At 27.2% G+C, this 22,202-nt stretch overlaps 2 protein-coding genes and 1 pseudogene across 6 annotated transcripts; all 3 read right to left on the reverse strand.

The window, feature by feature from the left end:
• Positions 1 to 1,078: 1,078 nt before the first annotated feature.
• On the reverse strand, positions 1,079 to 1,977 carry LOC110659746 (EPIDERMAL PATTERNING FACTOR-like protein 8). Its single transcript, XM_021817780.2, has 2 exons — positions 1,762 to 1,977; positions 1,079 to 1,501 (listed from the first exon to the last, which is right to left on the reverse strand). Exons 1-2 carry the CDS (start codon positions 1,850 to 1,852, stop codon positions 1,245 to 1,247), a joined length of 348 nt encoding a protein of 115 aa, XP_021673472.1. The 5' UTR covers positions 1,853 to 1,977; the 3' UTR covers positions 1,079 to 1,244.
• A 10,033-nt stretch (positions 1,978 to 12,010) lies between these two features.
• On the reverse strand, positions 12,011 to 17,883 carry LOC110659025 (uncharacterized). Of its 5 annotated transcripts, none has more exons than XM_021816862.2 (5): positions 17,661 to 17,883; positions 14,623 to 14,938; positions 13,235 to 13,325; positions 12,402 to 12,513; positions 12,011 to 12,313 (listed from the first exon to the last, which is right to left on the reverse strand). In XM_021816862.2, the coding sequence occupies exons 2-5, from the start codon at positions 14,906 to 14,908 to the stop codon at positions 12,260 to 12,262; spliced, it is 543 nt and encodes a 180-aa protein (XP_021672554.1). In that variant the 5' UTR covers positions 14,909 to 14,938; positions 17,661 to 17,883; the 3' UTR covers positions 12,011 to 12,259. The 5 variants fall into 5 exon arrangements, with proteins under 5 accessions (XP_021672554.1, XP_021672544.1, XP_021672585.1 ...); XM_021816852.2 differs by lacking the exon at positions 17,661 to 17,883 and adding an exon at positions 17,453 to 17,639; XM_021816893.2 differs by lacking the exon at positions 17,661 to 17,883 and adding an exon at positions 17,453 to 17,638 and having other exon boundaries at positions 14,623 to 14,879.
• Positions 17,884 to 19,470: 1,587 nt separating this feature from the next.
• On the reverse strand, positions 19,471 to 20,250 carry LOC110659072 (uncharacterized; annotated as a pseudogene).
• Between the last annotated feature and the right edge of the window lie 1,952 nt (positions 20,251 to 22,202).

The following is a 22,202-nucleotide window of genomic DNA, read 5'->3' on the forward strand; positions in this document are numbered from 1 at the left end:
TTTATTAATAAAAAAATAAAATTTATTAAAAAATATAAATTATCATATTTGCATGACATCTTAAATTTTAATTAAATTTATTAATTTTAAATATAAAATATCAAATAATTATACATTGTTTAGTATTATATGTAATTAATATTTTTTTAATATTATTAAAAATATTATATTTTTTTTACATGTAAAAATTTTATTTTTTTAAGTTAATAATTTTTTTAATTAACTATTTTATAGGAAATAATATCAATTTATAAAAATCTCATGAGATAAATTTTAGTTTCTATTTCTTTTCTATAATAAAATATTTTTATTTTGTATTAAATTAATGATAGAAGATACTCTACTTTTATGTGATTATTACAATTAATTTAAATTACAAGTATTAGAAAAATCAAACAAATGAAATTTTTCATAAAATAATTATCTTTCATTTTAATTTTATTAAAATATAAAAATATTTATGTAATATATGTAACATAAACACATATCATTAATATAACATTATAATCAAACAATTAAAAATATTTTTCATTATAAATTATTTTCTACTAATCAAATGGAACCTAATACTTAGATGATATAGAAATTGGTTGAATCAATTAATAATCATCAAACAACCTTTAATTATCCAGTACAGTCCCAGATGAAGAACAGTAAAATACAGAAAGTCCAAAAGACCAACTGTTGATAAAAAATTTAGTAATGAAATGTACTTGAATTATTGAAACAGGGAAAACAATGTTCAAAGCTCATGCTTTAGCAGTGGATAGATTAGAGAATCATAGATAAAACAACCAAATTGGTACCCCCAAAATATCAGTGTATCTTTCAATAAAAGCTTCCAAAACCTTCACTGTGTGCTTATGAATTATCACCAAGTTATGAGGACTTGACGCTTCCATATGTGATTTCATTTATGAACAATAAGAGCCATTAGCTTACCAGAGATACACAGAGATTAGTCTTTTCACGTTTTCAAGCTTACATATATGTATATCTGCATGCATGTGCAACAAAATTCATAGTACACACATGGAAATATAAAATAAAACTGACAACCATTCGATATATAAAATAATTATAATGTAATTAATGATCATTTATCACTGGAAGTGGCAGTGGCACACAATAAGTTAGACATATATGGAATGAAAAAGAGATGACAGAGATTGACATAGATAATTATTAAGAAGTTTCACCTAGCTAGAACCTACAGGGAGGTTGGTTAATTACATGTATACAGCTCATGGTTGAAAAAGCTTATCTCCACATTTGCATTTCCATGAGAGAAGATAATAACCATCATCATCATGATCATCTCCACGGGATAATGCTTTAAAAGTAAGACCCTTCTTTTGGTGAGAAGGAACTACCAAAGTAGCCATGCAAGGCCTGCAACTGAAGCATTTGTTTACACAACCTGGAGGCTTTGAACCCAACACCTTATTCTTCCTTTGCTGCTGCAAATTCTCACTGTTGCTTGAAAGTACCAAGCCTTGAGCTGCTAATTATATATTGAAGCAAACACCATATATATTGCAAAAACGAAAAGATTTTTTAGAAAGACATATATATAGCTCTCAAACAACCAAATTTAAAAGACCCATTTTAGAATTAAGTAGCAAGTTTTAAAGAAAAGGGCATGCAGAAACTGATGACATGAAAGAAGATAAGAGCTACGTCAATGGGAACTGAAAGTTTGCTGTGTATAATAGTTGTTTCTCTTTTTCTTTTCCCTTCAAATGGGTTGAATTTATTTACCTGATTTTGGTGGTAGAAACGCGAGACAAAAGATGAGAGCAACAATTACTGCAAGTTTCAGCCCATCTGCATAGGTTCTTGAAGCAGCCATAATTAGCGAGCCGGAGCACTAAATTAACAATAGTGGAACTTGTGAGGTATGTTACAGTAAAGAGATGTAGCCAAAGAAAGATGATGTTGCTGGGAAAGAAGAACAGAAAAATATCTGAGAGAGAGGATTGGTTGATTTGATTGGTAAAGAGAAAGAATTGACTATATGGATGTATATATACAGTGTTTGAGACAAAATTCTAGGGCTGTTGGGCTTGGAAGGGACATGTCTCTGATGGTCATGGTAGTAGCCTTGTTCACCAATTAAAGAAATTTAGACTTTGTCACTGTTATGTAGAAAAAGAATACAAATTCGCCTGTCGTTTTGGGAAAGTGTGGCACTGACTTCCTGTTTAATTTGAGTGAATGACTATTGGATCAACTTTCAGACGTGACTGTCTTTATTACTCCATATTCAACCATTAACCCTAACTCTTTCATATGAAACTTTTCTCTCTTCTTGTATAGGAAATTTACCAGTGTACTTCATTTAGATCCAATTAATATATTTATATAATATAAATTCTAAAAATAAAATTACCAATTTATTTAGAAGTTCTATATGATCCGGCGACACACGTTGTTTCTTTCAATACAATTGAGTTGCGAAGCTTATATGCAACATGAAGAATGATTTTTTGGTCCAAACCCACAATGTGTTCTTGGGCCAAATAAGCACACTATATTGGAACTTTTCTGGTCATTTTCCAGATGCAAGCAGTGAGAGACTTCCATTTATTCCATATTTCTCCCTTATTTTTTTAGTAAGAGGGTGAAAAAATAAGATATGGAAGGTCCTATTCAGGTGTTCACGCTACTTATCCTAGAGACTGTCAGCTCTTATAGCAAAAATATAGGGTGCTAACAGTTGGTTAAAAGTTGTTTACTGTAACATTTTTTTTTTCTTTCTCCATGTGAATCCTGTATTTTAAACAAATTTACAAACTTAAATAATGGGAGAAATTAAAAAAATATATATTTTTTTGAGATATTGCATATTGACACCTTAATTAGAATCTACACTTTAAATTTCTTTAATGCAACAAAAAAATATAGTAAAGATATACCTATGATAGATAAGTTCAACGGTTAAAAATTCAACTTTTAATATATTTTATATTAAATTCATATCTCATTTATATTTTTTATAAATGGGTGATACGTAAATTCAATTGTAAATCTCTAGTAATATGTAAGCTTTCCTTAATGCTGAGATGGGATATTTTTTCTGCCCCTAAAGTTTTGATATATACCTATAAATCAAGGAACAAGTGTCAATTCTAGATAAGTATATTCAAGATATTGATAACATAACATTAATGAATCAACTAGAGAAAAGTTTACCCAATGAACAATCAATTTCCACAAGAAGCAAATAATATTTAAATCAAAGCAATGTGTTGAAAATTAGAAGGTGATGGAAAGAGAGATTTAAAAACTTTAGTTTATAGTGATTTGGAACACAATGCTTATATACACTTTTTAAAGATTCTATTTGAGAGTTCTTTTATTATTCTATTTTTTTAAATCATTTTAATAACCATTACGAATAAATTTTAACTATTAATTATAATAAATTTACATAAAATTCTTTATAATTAATAATTATAATATAATCATTATGCATATAGTAATTGTATTTTAAAATTTCTCCTTTTCATGAGTAAAAGTCAAATCTATCTCTCTCTATTATTATTATTATAATAATAATAATAATAATAATAATAATAAAGTTAGCAGCAAAATAAATTTCACCAAAAAGTGATAAATGGCATTTTATTAGATTTTTTTCATATTTATCCATTTTATCATTATTCTCCTAACAATTTTACAATATTAATTTATGATAGACCTTTAAAGCATTTAATAATAATAAAAATTTATGATAATAGTTACTGTTTAATTAATACTAGAAAAAAAAAGTTATAGTAATAATTAAAAAAAATTATACTAATAGTTATAATTTAATTAATACTAAGAAAAATAATAGTTATAAATTATATAAACCAAAGTCACTTTTTACTATCCACTATAATTCTAAAATCATGTACTTAATTTCTTGTAATAAAAAATTATGACAATAGTTACAATTTAATTAACACTAGAAAAATTAAAAGTCATAATTATAAATTATATAAATCAATATCACACATCAAAAATTTAATTAGTCACCTTCCAATGCAATAAAAGATACAATGTCCAAACAAAATTTTCTCTCAAACTTGCTAAATGATATTTTAATAATCAAGATATTAAAAGAAGATGAAAAACAATTTCCCCACAAATATCACTAAAGTAACCATCTTATAAGATTTTATTTATATACATTGTTGATATTTTTTTGTTTATTCTTTATATTTATTATTTTTTTATATATTTTTACAATTTTTTTAAAGCTATTTTAAAACACTTTAAATAAATTAAATATAAATATATTGAAAATTTTATATAATTATATTTTTATTTAATTAAATAATATATCAATAATAATTATACCGCACGACATGCAGGCAAAAATCTATTATATTATAACCACAAGCTTATCCCTAGTGTTTGTCAACCAATTACAGGAATCTCTCAATCATAAAAAAATCATAATTATAAATTATATAAATCAATATCACACATCAAAAATCAAATTAGTCACCTTCTAATGCATTAAAAGATACAATGTTCAAAAAAAAATTTCTCTCAAACTTGCCAAATGATATTTTAATAATCAAGATATTAAAAGAAGATGAAAAACAATTTCCCCACAAATATCACTAAAGTAACCATCTTATAAGAATTTATTTATATACATTGTTGATATTTTATTGTTTATTCTTTATATTTATTATTTTTTTATATATTTTTACAATTTTTTTAAAGCTATTTTAAAACAGTTTAAATAAATTAAATATAAATATATTGAAAAAATTATATAATTATATTTTTATTTAATTAAATAATATATCAATAATAATTATATCGCACAACACGCAAGCAAAAATCTAGTATATTATAACCACAAGCTTATCTTTAGTTTGTCAACCAATTACAGAAATCTTTCAATCTTAATTCCCTCAAGCTTCTCACTAATCACTTGTAGCCTTTCCAATAACAATATATAAGATTTGGTTGGTGATTTGGGTTTCTCTCAAACTCAATAAATATACGATAAATCAATCCAATAAAGAAAAGATAGATGATTTCCCATTGAAGATCAATAATTTCGTTTTTCAATGTTGAAAGCATTTCTCAAGAGTAGTGTAACATCCCTAATTTTTAAATAATTATTTTATATGTAATTATAAATATTTTAGTATAACCCTTGGTGTTGTGGGCTTTACGTAGATACTTTTGTTTAGTGACAATTTGACCGTCGCTCGGATCTACAATTTTGGGCTGAGCAAAGAAGTTGTCGGAATCACTTCGGAACTGGATTAAAGTTATAGGTTATCCAACAATTTTCAGACGCTCCGGATGCGTTCCAAACATCAGAATTGGCATAGGTAACCCGAACTCCAAGTTTCTTCAATTTTATAATGCTGGGTTTAGAATAAAATTTCATAAAATATTTGTAGGTGGTTAGAAAATTATAATTCCTTTTGTATTAGCTTAGTAATATTGCTAAGGACCACAGAGAAAAATTTTATAATTTTTAGAGCTCATTTTGATAGTTTTTGCAAAAAGGGTTAGTTGTAGAGACTAAATTGTAATTTTTTAAAATTGTAGTTGTTGATTATTTGGATGGGCCTAGGAGGGGCCATGTGATGTAATTGAGATATGGTTGTGTGACTTGTGAATATAAAAGTATATTTTTGAGGCCTTTTGCAGCTTGGGTTGGTCCTAGATATAGGGGAAACTCTGCCGAATTTTCGGCACAACTTAGAGTGTCTTTGGTTCTTTTTTAGCTTATATTGAGTCAATTATATTAAATAAATATAATGTAATTGTCCGGTTAGCCAGGACAACCTTCCTCCTCTGCCCAGCCACTACATTGACTTCGGTTTACGTATGTGAGTAAAATATTAATTTTAATTATAATTTCGTTATTATTATATATTCAGGCATGCCCATGCATCACTTATATATATATATATAGTAGTTAAACACTAGGTACATTTTATATTGCATTCTTAATTGATGAAATGCTATGGATGTTGTTTTATGGTAATTTGGAGCGGTGTGTGTGTATTGGCGTGCATGGGGTATGTAGTATTGGTTATGGACAGGACGAGTAGACACGGCTGGAGCTTGACTCGCTGAGACCCAATACTTCATGGATAAGTCAGGGTAAACACAGCTCGAGATGATCTCGCTGGCCCCTGCATTTGGTTTATTAAGTGAAAGTCCGACTTGAGAGATACTCACTGGCAGAGGTTGGATTAAGAGAGCTCTGTATAGGGAATCAGCTCCTATATATGTACTGTTTGAACATTATTGGATGTGTGAGTGCTTCAAATTATCTTTTTGCTGCTATGATGTGATTTGTATAAAAATTATGATGATGTTGCATTCCATTCTTTAGGATGCATTAGCTTTAGATAGCTATAGAAATTGTATTTAAAATCAATATTTTACTCTCTAAATCGAACGCTCACTCCTGTTCAACCTATTTTTTTTCAGGCTACAGGAGGAGACATTTTTCGAAATAACCTACTTCTTTTCTTGTAGGTTATCAATAATTACTTAATTGCATTACTATTCTCTAAATTTGAAATTTAGAACTCCGCATGTACTAGCAATAGTATAAATCTTGTCAGGAACTGTATGAATTTAAGTTTTTGTATTAATAAATGAAAAATTTTTATGAGTTTTAAGTAGTTTTTAAATAATGTAACAGGGTTGAGCTGAGCTCCTCTAATTTTAGTTTCTGATAATCATTGGGTTAAGATGGCCCAATATAAAATTATTATAGTTTAATTTAAATTATTTTATATGCATGTTAGGCCTAAATTGTGAACCTGGTCATAGGTTTTGGAATAGTAAACCTTACTACGAGGCTCAGGAGCTTTATGAAGGCCTGGATCCTAGTGTCGGTCCGGCCCATAGGTTGGATCGTGACAAGTTAGGTGAAAATATGCTCTTAAAATGCTTAGTTTCAAGCAATTCCCATGCCTTTAAATGATCATACTTAAATATTCTTTCAATTATTGGCATGATTCTTGATATCACTTGTTGCTTGTTAATTTTTTTCAGAGTCATTTTTAATATTTGTCAACCTGTAAAATTTTTTACAGAGATTTTGCTAAATAAATTATATTAAATTTTGCCACCATTAAAATTGTACTCCTTTGAGATATGAGGCTAACAATTATGATTATAGAGTTAAATTATAATATGATAAGTGAATTTTAATTTTATTGCCAGTTAAATAAAATATTTTTATCTAAGGCTCCTTTTTTCTGCATTTTCTAGTATTTGGGTACTCAAAAAAATTGGTAAATGAAAAATATTTTTCTAGTTAAAGAAAAATTAAGTCATTTTTAAGAAAAATGACTTATATTTTTTAAAAGAAAAAATCATTTTTCATTTTTTAAATTTTGATAATCTTATTAAAATGTGAATACACTTATACATATATAAAATAAATATATATTATTAATTTAACATCACAAACAAACAACAAAGAAAATAAATTTTTTATATACAAGTTCTTTTTTGTAAAGCAAACAGAGTCTAAGTATTATAAGAATCCCATTGAACATAACACAATAATTGACTAAGCTTATAGCAACACTGAAAAAATGTAAATTAAAATTCTCTCTTTAAAAAAAATAGCATTAAATATAAAGCAATTGCTTTAGGCTGCTAAAAAATATTTTTCACATTTTTTAGTATTTGAGCACTCAAGAAAATAAAATTAACAGTAAATATTTTTTAATCAACGGAAAATTTAAGTTATTTTGATTTCATCTTTTCAAAAAAAGTTATTTTTTATTTTTTAAATTTTGATAATCTTATAAAAATATGAAAATATTTATACATACGTAATATAAATATATATTATTAGTTTAATATTATAACCAAATAATGAAAAATATTTTAATGAAAAATATTTTTTATATATAATTATTTTATGTGAAACAAACGAAATTTTAGAATTTTAAATATGTTCCTCATCATATACCCAAGTAAATATTTTTTGTAGCAGCAAAATTATAATTTAATGATTAAAATATGCTAAATTAAAGTTGTATGATCATAATAAAAATGATTATAAAATTCAACAATTATTAAAATAATATTTTTTTTTTAAAAAAAAAGATATTATACTAAATTCATATCCCAAGTGTATATTAAAAAAAAAGCACATACAATCCAAAACATTTAAATAAACTCTTTTAAGCATATAAAATAAAAATAAGAAACATTAAATTGGGAGGGACAAAAAATGCTTAAAGTTTTACGGAAATTAAATAGTTAAGAATTTAAAAAATAAATAAATTATATAATTATATTTTTTAAATTACAGAAACTGAATTAAGATTGAATTGACAATTTAATGTAAAATTAAATTATAAATTCAGGGAGATTTTAGATTTTTTATGTTTTGCTAATATCTAAAATGATTGAAGATATTACAAAATAAATGAATAAAAATATAAAAATTAATTAATATATTTTTTAAATTAAAAAATTAAATAATTAATTTAAAAAAATAATTAATTTAATTAAAATAGAAAAAGTAAATAATAAATTTTCCTCTTATCTACCAGGACGCGAAGAAATGAAAAGTCATTAACTTCTCTTCCTTTGGAAATTGAAATCCAATTCATCCTTTCCCTTTGGCACGCTATAACGAAATGAAGTGAAAAGTTATAAAAATAATATTTAAAAAATAGTATTTAATAAAAAAATTAAGATTAAAATTTATGAAATAAAAATTAAAGTGTATTTACTATTTAATTAAAAATAAATAAATAAATAATAATAACAATAATGAACTATAAAATTAAATAGGATTTCAAAACTATTAAATTAAAATTTATTAAGAAATTTAATGAATTTAAAAAGGTTATACGATGAATTATTCAATGCATATGTGTATCCTCTTCTTAAATATATAAGTTTTATTTTTTTAAAATTAAATAAAAATTATTTTTTTATGTTTAAGAAACTATTACTTTTTAGTACCACTCTCTATTGTCTAGGACAATTAGTCCGAATCAATAAAATCGAAAATTAAAAAAAAAACAAAAAAAAAATTAAATTAAAAATAAATAAAAAAAAAAAAAAAAATAAATCAAATCGATAAATATCGGTTTGATTAGATTTTAAAAAAAAAAAAAAAAAAATTAAATTTTTTTCTGTTTTTTGTTTTTTTTATTTCGATTATTTTTTATTTCAATCCTAAATCTATGGTTCGATTTTTTTTTTTTTTTTTTTGATAAATTATAAATCAAACTAAACCGATTAAATTTTAAAACCAAACTAATTGAACCGAATTAACTCAATTCAAATTAATTTTTCAATTTAAACCGAAAACTACTCTCTTACATAATGGGTACAATTTTTACTTAAATTTCATTCACTCAAATCAATTAAAATATAATAACTCTCTTCATTTGTAATAAAAAAATGTAAATAATTAAATTAATTGTATTATTTATTTTTATATAATAATAATATATTTTAAAATTATTATTATTATTATTATTATTATTATTATTATTATTATATTTTTAAAAATTATATCTTAATTGTTAAACTGCACACTTTTCTTGTTCACAAGAACAGTGAAAAGACGAATTTGCCATCCTTTCATTCCTGATTCCACTTGGTTAGAAAACTCTCCTCTTTTAGCTTATCCTCGGATCCAAACCACAACAGTCCCACAAATATGCAAGTGTCAAACAAGCCTCTTCACCATTGACACGCATATTTTGAAGAAAATAAAAAATTTTTTAAAATAAATAAATAAATAAATAAAATTTTCCATAAAATGTTTTTATAGAAAAAGAACATATTGAAAAAAAATATTTGAAAATTTTCTTTCGTTGAATATTCAAAAAATAAAATTTTATTGAAAATTTATTTTTATTAATAGATAATATTTATAAAATCTTTAAAATTTCATTTTTTTTTACTAATTTGACTTAGAAAATGTTTAAAAAATGAATAAATGAATTAAAATATTAATGATATAAAATGTTAATAGTTAATTAATTTAATTTTAAAAATAGAAAATTGAATTCGTAAATTTTAAAGGTTAAATAACAATTTAATTTCTTACTTATTTCAAAACTGATTTTTTAAATAATAAAATTACATTCACATCTATATGACAGACGTAGAGATAGATATAAAAGAGTCAATATTTAAAAATTAATTTATCTTAACTATTATATATAATATATCGAGTGTGTCATTTTTTTATATTATGAAAATTATTTATAAGTAAATTTGTAGTAAATTTTTTAATTTATTTTTTTAAGATATAATAACAAGCAATTGGAGAAAAATATATTTTTAATCAGTTAACGTCACTAATTTTGAATTTGGATTTAAAACTAAACTAAGCATAATTTATAATTATTATAATAAAAAATAACTAATATTTTTAACTCTACAGGAATAAAATAAATAAATAAAAATTTTTATGCCACAGAATTAGATTTTTAGTTTTAATAATTAATTTACTTTCATAACCGATGGTAGAATTAATTTTAAATATTAAATTTGATGAAATTGATATACTCAAATTTAGAAGGAAATTTTTAGAGACATTAGTAAAATTAATCACTAAAATTAAAATATATAATATTTTAAATAAAAATTATTAAAATTTTATTTTTTAAGGAGCTGCTTAATTTTGGAACATTTCTATTTGTAATAAATTGTAATTTGTTGTTTTAATAACAGTATTGTGATTATTTTACTTAAATGTTTTAATTTTTAAAAAATTTTTCATTTTATTACTATAAACAAATATTTTCTTTTTAATTTTGATAACATATATTTTGAACTATTTTAACATTTATTTTATTTAATAATAATTAAAAAACATTTTAATTAAAATAATGTGCATATATATTATTTAAATGTACTAAAACTATTACCATAAAGTAGTGTTATTTAATTTATTTATTTTAATCAGTATTACTGTTATATTCTTTTAGAACTAAACTCTATACAATTAAATATTTTTATTATCAAATTATATTTTATTTAATGTATTATAGTAAACAAATATTATATTAATAATATTTGTTGCTTTTAAACTATATAGCTAATGAATAGAATTTTATTTTTATTGAATTAATTTAATGAATTTAATAATTGTTGATAGATTTTATTATTATAAAATAGAATCACATATATTTTGAATATAAATATTTTTCTATTTATTAATTATATAAATATTATAAATATGAAAAATACACCTACAGTATCACACGTTAATAATTATACGATATATATTTTTATTAATTATTTTACATATTAATTGCAATTGCTAAATGTAGCCTTCTCAAGCGCTTAAATTATATTAGCCATCCGACATCTACCATCCCGTACAAATATAAAAGGATTGGGCGCACCAACGGTTGCGATTTGTTAAGGCAGCAGGGTCAGCCATGTGTTTGCATATGATGTTTAGTGTACGGAAAACAAGAGCACGCATGATATGACCTTCCCTTGCCTAACGGTGCGTGAAAACTGTTGAAATCACAGCGATCACGTCACTCGTGACTGACATGTCTCAGTCCTCCACTGGCTCTCTTTCAGGTGCTTCCCGATTTAAAATGTCTCCACTTGCTGATCACTTTTTAGGAAATGGAAAGGAGCACTGCTATTGCTATTCTTGAAATTGAATTGAAAGGTGAAACTTAAAGCTATTTTATGAGCTTGATTAATTTAATTTACTTATAAATTATAAAAAAATAATAATGCTCATAATATTATTTAGAGTGCAAAATTAAAATAGAAATGTGTAACTCACTAAATCCCACCTAAATAAATTATTTTCCTTTACACAAGTGAACTGAAATGATCTACTCCTCGAAAAGTTGATTTGATAATGGAATCCAAACAAGACTCTTTTCTTCATTTTCCAAGAAATTCTACTTTTTGGTATGTTTAGCTCCAACCAAACAAGCCTATACCTTCAAAACTTTGCAGTTCCATTTCCCTTTAAAGAACTACCAAATAGAAAATAAAGTTACTCAATGAATTAAGCAAAAACTGCTGCCAAGGAAAAGCATTGGCAGTCGATGTTTTTTATTGGTTTGAATGCAATAATACAAAGGGCATGTCTAAAATGGCCTGTAGAGGGAAAGCAAAAGCCGGGGTGGGCATATCACAAATAATGTTAACAGTTAATATACACACCACGGTTTGTTCAGCAGCTTCTTAATCTGACATCAATTGACAGGGATTTCCATTCTAAACAAACCTTCAATTGTCTTGTACTTCCTACTGCTTAATCATACATGCCCTCCTGCTCCCAAATGTCCACTAGAAAATCTACCATTTCCTGTCATCAAGATCAATGAAAAATGAGAAAACATAATTTAGGATCAACCCACTGAACCAGGAACCTACAAAGAGAGCAAGAGAATTACAGATAGAGGAATTGGCTGAGGGAATGGTTTGTTGCTTCCAAGTAAACTGTCATATGTCGCATTCCAACTGCAGCAAAGCCAGAAGTTTTTAACGATGCAGAGACAATGAGTGCTGACAAAATAACCAGAAACAATTCATGAATGATCAATGCTTATCTTTAAGACAACAATGTAAATGTTCCAGAGATGATTTCCCACAGGCGTTTTTTCACTAGTAAACATATTGATGTTTGAACAATCTTGATATTTCCCACCATCCCTTTCAAGGGAACAATAACACTTAACTTTTATGAGAAAAAGAAAACCTATAAACAAGTACTAGTTCATATCTCAGCTCAATTAGTATATAAAATACTGGCTTTACAAGCACGCATTTATTCCACTTTGTTCTTCACAAAAATTTGCCATAACCTGTTCTTTTAAAATGTAAATAGTATTTATATTTTGAGAGTGAGATAGAGTAAAAAGTTTGAAAGAAAATCATTCCAAACAGTCATGTCATATATTTTCGAACTTGATCATTTATAAATAATTATTTGAGATAATATGACTTGGAAGCAACACCCCAACTAAATTCAAAATGCAAACTTAACTAGCAATGTTGCAATTTGCTCTATAAAATATGATTTGCTCAATTCCTAAAAAAAAATATTCATTAGGGAATTGAGAGAAATAAATGACAATATATATCAAAACAAATTGCATCATATGGTCAATCAAGCTTGGAAACTCAGCAACACATACACAGAGGTGTTACAAAGTTTATGAATAATGATGCATATGATAGACTCACTCTTAATTTGATCAATTCAGAAGAATTGAGAGCAACTCACTTTAATTTGGGTTCCCGAGACTGCTGTGCAAGGTTCCCAGACCTTTTATCTCCCACCCAACGCTGCCTTGTTTGATTCCAGAGAAAAAGACCTACAATCAAGAGTTCATTTAAAAAACTTTTCATATGTGGAATCAGGTGCCCACACACAGTTGGAAAGAGTGTAACATGCTGGACCAATGATAGATAACAATAAGTACCACCCTTGCACCCTCAGAGAACAAGCAAAGTTAAACAGGTTATCAAACCAAATCCAAAAGGAGATCCAATTAGAAAAGGAAAAAAAAAACATATGAAAAACCGATAGAAGGTGGGGGCATGGAAAGGTGGCTAGATGACCCTCACTACCCAGTGCATTTTGCCTTTCCACATTGTAAGTCTTTCCACCCTCAGAAATATAAAATGGCATTAAAACATACAAAGCCCTCTGAAATATATATAGGCATTGTCAAAACATGGAAGAAAGATAATTGATAATTAAACTGCAAATGAAGGCTAGTGATGCAGGATTGTCTTCTAGAGATTTTAGGACTACTTATTTTAGGAAGAAATATAGGAAGTAACATTTTAAATTCGTGTTAATTTGGGATTCCTAATTAGTGTTGGTTTAGGATTTTCTTATTCCTAATCCTAGTAAGTAGTAGGGTTAACAATTCTACTATATATACCTGGTTGGTAGACCTTTTTCTATGACTACAATTGATATTGAGAATTAACAAAGCTTTGAGAATTCATTTCTCCTCTTCTCTATTTGATCTATTGGTTCGACATCAGTAACTTTCCAAATAGCACTAATCACCAGCAACCATATCATAAGCAATTGCCCTTTATTTTTTACATACACAGCCATCAAATATATTGGGATTTTAGTCCAATAAAGTTGCAGATCTTAAGATGCAATGTAAACTTACCAAGGCGCAGAACCTAGAAGGGAGCCCCAAAAAGTTTTGAGGTCCCCCATAGTGTTATGTTGTTGGCTAATACTTGTTTTTCTGCGCCGCCACCCCACCCCCCACCCCCCCCCCCCCCCCAAAAAAAAAAAAAAAAAAAAAAAGAAACTCACCTTCACTTCCAATTGACCCAATTACTAAAATTGAAATCAATGTCAAAGTTTGCAGATCAAATTGATAAAATTACAAGGTTTGGTTAAAATTAAAAATGAGTGAAAAGGTTTTACTATTATTATTATTTTGTCAATAGGCCTTGTTTTTATGTTTCAGCTACTATGCCTATATCCTCATAAATTTAGATATGTATATTACAATCTTTCATTTTTCCAAGTATTTTTTAATGTTGATTATTTCCTTTATCATACGTAATATAACTCATAAAATATTTCATCATGTAGTAATTTCCCCCTTACAAATCTAGATCTGCCACTTAACTTACCATGGTTTACAAATTCAGAAGGTGCATTAGTGCTACTGGAGCCACCATGCGGATCATGTATCTGGTTGATTGTGCTGATCGATGACATGCTTCCTTGTGACTGAACAGCACTGTTGTCCATATCACAAGTGCTGGTGGTCCAGAAATCCTCTGATATGCTAGGTTTTTTCACTGTCTGACCTTGAATCTTTGATCCTTTTGATGGCTCATCTACTGAGGTTATTAGTGTGGGTTTTTTGTAGCATCCAAGACAACCACTGCTCTGTTGCAAATCACATACAATCATATAGCTGAAACATAACAGCCACTGACAATCCTAGATGTGGCAGCATAACACAGATGCAATTATAAGATACAACTACAAAATCATACAGTCAATGCTTAAACTAAAGATTAAGGGAAATAAAAATAAAGATATAGTAGGATACATATCTTCACATGGCTAAATACACTTGAGAACATCACATTCTCATTAACGCTAGCAAAAATCATTGTGCTGTACTTACATTATTAAAAGTTACAAATATTGGAGACTTTAATAAATCATCATTATTCATTGAAGAGAAAAAAAGACGAGCAAATCCCTAAACATGCAAGAATCCCCAAAACATTAATATAGAGGGAATATTTGCCCCACAGGGTTCAAAACAAATGCCACAAACTTTTCTTATACCTTTGCTCGACATTATATTGCTATACCGTACTAAAAGTTGTGGTGCAATGAAGCTCAAAGTGATTAAATTATCATTTGGGAGTATTCAGCAGTATTAGATGCATATTCATCTTAAAAATGAAAAGAAAGATACAATTTTCAAGTAGTTGTATACACTTGGGAATATTGATATCCAATAGATCCCCCAAAGCAACTATGGATGCTGTTAAAGCATTTCATCAGTTTATCAAAGTAATTCTTCTGTCAAATCATAAAAGAAAATTGTTCACAGAAAAATGAACAAATAAGAACAAGATAATAGGAAAAGGATTGCATGAACTATTTTAGAAAAGGAAGAACTTTAAAAAAAATGCAATACATGAAAGGGAGAGTGAGGTTTTGCACAAAAAAAAAATGATGTCTTTGGAAGAATTTATGTTCTGGATAACTTAAACCGTACTGTCATGCAAATTAACATTAAGGATCCCATAAATTCTTAATTTTGCATGAATTTTGAGATTGATCCAATTCTTCTAATTGTATTGATTTCCTAACATACTTTACAATTGATAGCCATTGCATCCAAGGGAAGGGATGCATCTATAATACTTTGACACTGAATTTGCATGCTAACATAGTTAAGTACCCTCAACTGTTATAGTTTGTAAACTGAGAAAGATAAGAAAATAGGGCTAGAGAGTTTTAGGTAAGCTCCGATCAATAGTGGGGATTTTATTCAGATTACCGAGCCATTTTAGCATGACAATTCAATGCCCACCCAGTACAGACGTATGCATATGACTCAGTACAGACAAAGTAAACTAAAACACAACATATCAACTTCATAGTTTGGGCATCATCACCTAATCAACCATGTGCCCCACTAAAGCTGATATGTTGCACTTTAATTGGCTTGGTCGAAACCTAATGTCGTACTCCACTTAAATAATTTATCTAAATAATATGCATGGTAAGAGTTTGATTGACAAACGTTTGAAATTCACAACAGAGTATAACATTTGAGGCACTTATTTAAGAGAAAATTGTCTGGCTACAGGAGAAGCAGCAAATTCATTGAATTTTCTCACTCAGAGAAACCATGTATTGCCCAAGCAAGCTATAGCTCATGCTGCTACAAGTCAATTACTTGGCAATGCCTCAGCTGGATTATACTCATGTACAAACCAAGATGTGCTTTTGGCTGTAATCACCATGTGTCATAGTAATAAAAGGCTTTATGGTTTTGAGAATGACTAGATTGATGCAAAGGTATCTTTAGTCAAGCACTACATTTGATTTGGAACACTGAAGCCCTGCATAGAGGACAATCATGCAGAATAAATACTAACTTTTGCATGATGAGATTATGTAGAATCAACTTCCACCAACAGATGAATCATTTCTTGTGGTTTTTCTGTGAGCCTCATGCAAAATGTCAAAACTGACATGTGCCTGCAGCCTCACATCGAACCAAACATGAATGAATAGATTCAAGCAAACAAAAACATGCAAATGTAATATGACCACTTTCACAAATCTAGTTTCATTAATTTCAAGAATGCACCAACAACTAATGAAACAGATGTCTAAAAACAAGACAACTAGACAAGATTACTTCCAGTAAAATAGCAAGAGCTTTCTATCATCTGAACCCATCATCTTCAAAAATATTAGGACCTCTTTTGATGCCACCCAACAAAAGCAAACTTCAATTCTCGCAAAACAAAATATGATATTAAACTACATAATCTTTTAAACTTCAACTGGTTTTTAATTTTCCAACCCATACCAATAGAAAACTTAACCTCGTCGCTTCTGCAGAAATTAATAGATCCTATTAGTGAGCTTAATTTAGTCAATACCATAGAAACTAAAATGCAGGAAACACAAAACTACAGAACCCAATTCCTACTTTTTTTTCAACAATTCTTTAGATAACCATACAGAGTCCATAACTGGTGAGCATAATCTCTCTTCTTATTTTGAAAAACAAAATTCCAAGTTCCGTGGGCAACCAAATATAGTAAATTAGCTCGATCATTTAAACCCCATGAACAAAGCAAGTACAGCAGACTCAAATTCACAATCAAACAAATACAATCCCCCCATAAAAATAAAAACCCACAAGCAAAATCTCCCTATAAATCCAAATCCGGGAAGAAGAAACAGAAAACTTACCCCATGCATGCAGTATATGAACAAGCTAACAGGTGTATCAGATCTTGCAAAATGGATTTTCCAGGGAAAGCAAATTCAAAGGGAATTCAATTCCAGAATAGAAAGACAATAGAGCCCTCGAAAGAGGAAACTGAAAATAAGAAACTATGTGGGGGTGTGTGGGTGAGAGAGAGAAAGAATAAAATAAGAAAGAGAGGCAATGCTTTACCTGTTCTGTGACCCGTGAAAATGTGTAAAAACTGATGAGGGATTTTTCTTTTACTGCTTCATCTCTATACTGTGAATCTCTCAACTGATGGAAGCACCAACTAATTCTGATTTTTTTTGCCTACTCTTCTTCTTCCTCCTCTTTTTCTTCTTTGGTTTACTTGTTCATTTGCATCAATTAAATTACACTCCTTTTTGTCGCCCGTAGACTGTTCTGCTGGACTGTACACAATACACTTTTTAATTAGGGACACCTTTGAGCTATTCTGGATTGTATTGTCATTTAAAATGGCCAATGAATCGTTAATATGATAAATTTTTATAAAATCGCACCACGATAAGAATGGCTTATTGTGTGTCTAGTTAATATTGAGATTAGAGTGTTAATTTTTTTTAATTATTTAAAATATCATTAAAAAAATAGTTTAAATAAATTAATTTATTATTTTAATATTATTATAATTATACATATAAAAAATATTTTTTTCAATAATAACTCTAATAATAATATCAAACAAAGTATGATAAATATTATTATTATATCATCATAAGATGATGAGTTTCATTTTCTCCCTCTAGAGGGTGCAGGGGATACATTAAAATTTTATTTGGTTCAAATTCTTTATTTTTTAATAAATTCACTTTTCATAAAATAATTTATCTCTATGTGAGTAAGTAAATTGCTTTCCTTAAATTAAAAGAAATTATTTTCTTTACTTTCTATGAATGTGTTTGTCTTAGTAAAGTTCTAAACTTATGTTGACCTGTTTATTTATGATAACTTGCCATGGCTAGTCAATTTTGAATTGTTGAAGATGATAAAACCCAAAGAATAGTTGAATTGTTGGCTAGTCAAATTCAACTTGCCATGGCACTTCTCTCTGGTTCCAGGCAACTGCAAGTCTGCAAGGCATGGCCAACTTGCCAACTTGTTCTTTGCTTTCTGCTTCCCATTCACTAGATTTTTTAACCATTTATTTTATGCCACAACTTAATAAATATACGTGAAATTAAATAAAATTTATTTTAATTTCAATAACATTTCCATAACATATTTGTTATATAATTCATAATATTTTCCAATTCGACAAAATTCATGGAATATCAAATTATCAATTTTTTTTTTCAATAATTGCATGTATAATTAAAGGAATATCATGCATATCTTAATTAGAATTCGATTCGTTTAAATTTTATTAGGGTTAAGTTCATGGTTTTAATTTTATTTAATTTTTTAATTTTATTCCTGAGCTCGATTCTCATACAGCTTGTTTATTGAATATGTCAACTAAGCTCACTCTCTTTATTAAACTCACGAGCTCTGACTTAACTTATTAATCTTAATTAGTTAATTATTAAAAAGTTATTATCTAAAACTTGTTGAATGATAGTCCTAATAAATTATAATTATTAATAGCCTTAAATTATACACGTTGTGCAACTATAAATTTCAATTGTAGATATAATTTTTATAATTATATTATTTATAATTTAATTATTTTATAATTAATCACAATTAAATGTATTTATATGAATGAAATTATTAACAGCCTTATAAATGAATTGACCCACAAATTTATATATTAATTAATTTTAAGGATAAACGAGTCAAATAATAATAATAAATTCAAACGCAAAATATTTATTAAAGAATTTAAAAATTAGATTCAAATTTGCTTCGTTAAGTAAATGGTTCAAGATTTATCTATACAAATCTTGAATAGATGGCGAATGGCATAATTCATTTACAATTTATATCTCTAGAAATCTTTATGTTAAACATAATATGTTATTCTATTTAAATTTTTAACTTAATTAAGTATCAGGATTTTTTTTTATTACAATTAAATTATATTATACATTTTTATACATTATATGAAAAAGAAAAAGAAAAAACAGAATTTAAAATGAAAAAGAAAAAACAGAATTTGGACACAGCATTAGCTTAATATGAACATTCCATTCTGTGTACTCTGTCCCTTAAAATTCCATTGTAGAGAGCAATCCTATTGGCTGGGATTTCGTTTTCTGCAAACTCTATCAATTCTTGTAATTGAATTTTCTTTCACCCTTCTGTATTCTTCTCCGTTCCCTTTTGTATCCTTCACATTTTCTGCAAATTTCACTCTCTTCTTCTTCTTCTTCTTCTTATTTCTGTCCCTTTTCTTTCCCTCTGCACACAAGAAACAAGAGCAATAAATCTCTGCCAAATATAAAGAAACCAAGAAATTAAAAAGAAATCAATAAAATTAAACTGAAGGAAAAAAAAAAAAAAAACCCAGGTACCTGAACATAAGCAAGAACGAAGATTTTGAGCTGAAGATTGAGAATCTTGATTCTTGAAGAATTCAGGGAAGGTTTTATGCTTAGAAAAAGCAAGAAAAACTACAGAGCTGGAAACCACCATGGCAGTGGCTAAGACAACAGCTTGAGAACTCAAGCTAAGTATAGAAGACATGTCTTGGAAGTGAAGTAGAAGAGGCAAGATGAACAGGGGAGAGAAATTGTTTCGGTTGGTTCTTGGTTAAATTGTGCAGGGAATGACCGTTTATTTGTATATATATATATATATATATATATATATATATACATATATATAGTTGGGTTAGAGTTTTTGTAGTAAAATTGTGAAAATGGTAGGCGTGAGAATGTGATTACTGGATCAAAAGAAGCTATTTGATTTCCTGATGGAGGAGGACAAAGTCCAATTATTACATGAATCTATTCACACGTGTGTAAGCATAACAGTTTCTATCATTTTCTGACTACCACGTGTCCAATCAATCATGTGTGCTAATGATTTCCTTAGTCAACACGTGTTCTCGGGACAATACTAAACGTTAGGGGAACAGACTCATCACACATGGTTGCCAAGTGTCTATATGCGATTCAACCGTACACTTCTTCTTCTTCTTAGACATGAGATCTTGAAACCAAATTTTATAATTTTTAATAAAAAAAATTATCCATTAATTAAGATTCTAATTTTAATATGAATTAAAAAAAATCATTTTCTTTTAAAAACTTTTAATTTTATTAAAAATAATTTATTTAAAAATTATCATAATTTAAATAATAATTTATTTTTATCATTAATTCATGTGTTCTGCTTGTAAAAGAAAAAATAATGAAAAATAAAGGTAGCTTTGCAAATCCTTAATTTCAGGCAAAGAACAAATTCAAGTACAGAGTTTTCCAAACTTATTGAACTTCCTTGTACGGTGATCATAATCCACAAAATGCCAAGAATATATGGTCACAATCCACTGAATGATGATAATTATATGGGAAATATTTGCTAAAAATTATAATTAAATTTTTTATTTTTAATTTAAATAATTTTTTCTATTTTAATTCTATTAACAACGTGGGAAAATAATAAAAATAACTTTATAAAAAATTATAAATAAATCCTCTAATTTTAATTTAAAATAATTATCTTACTAATCAAGTTTTATTTTACCAAAAAAAATAATTCTTTCATTTAAATTAAATTTTAAATTTATTTAGAAAACATTTGAGTTCATTTTTAAAATATTAAAATTTTAAAATATTAAGCAATGAAAACATAACTTGGAAAGCTACAAAAGGAAGGTTGAAAGCTAACTTTCAGATTTTTTTTTAAATTTATTTCACGGGGTTCTTTCCTGAAATGTCTTTGGAGATCCCGTGAAGAGGATGGGCACGGGCTCCCACAATCAAAGGCATTTAACCTGAGGCAGAAACTGGACACTTGGTAGAAAGAGTTGCCTTTGGGGATCATCAACTAATGAAACATCACCTTATCCATAAATTTTAACAATTATCTATCAAACTATATAGTTATAATATTATAATTTTTTAATTTTAAAATATAATATAAAAATCTTTAAATTTTTAATTTTACATAATAAAATTTTTTTAACTTTTAATTACTAATTTTTCAGTTAAAAATTAATATGATTAACTTCTACATAACACTTAATCAAAATTTCTCTCCTCTCTTATACAAGGTGTAAAATTATTCTCTTTACGCATAAAAAATTATTTTATCATAAAAAAAAATTTAATTTACACATAACTTAAAAAAGAAGAAAAATACTAACTAAGCTCTATGTTAAAATTATTCAAGTCAGCGTCTAACTGAAAAACTAATAATTAAATATTAGATAAATTTTACTGTATAAAATTTAAAACTAGATAAATTCATGACAGTTGTCAAAATTTATCCTCATTTAGTATGCTGGTGTGGACCGGAGTCCGTCCATTAACATAGATTTAGAGATTCCGATTCGTTGCATATCTGTGGAGTAATCCACAGCCAACATTATCAGAATCGAATCAACAGGTCATTTGATTAACTCCAAGTGAGGCCCGTAAAGAAAAGTAACTAATTCGAGATTTATGTTAGCTGTATATAAAGATGTTTCAAGCGAAAATTGTACAGAACTCTCTACTCGATGGCTATTAGTAATAAACATCAATATAATTTAGGTCCACAGCATCAACACATACAGACAAGATTTTTTTGAAAAAAAAAAAAAAGGCTTGAAGTTCAAAAGTC

This window comes from Hevea brasiliensis, chromosome 6 (assembly GCF_030052815.1).
Source record: "Hevea brasiliensis isolate MT/VB/25A 57/8 chromosome 6, ASM3005281v1, whole genome shotgun sequence".
Taxonomy (NCBI): Eukaryota; Viridiplantae; Streptophyta; class Magnoliopsida; order Malpighiales; family Euphorbiaceae; genus Hevea; species Hevea brasiliensis.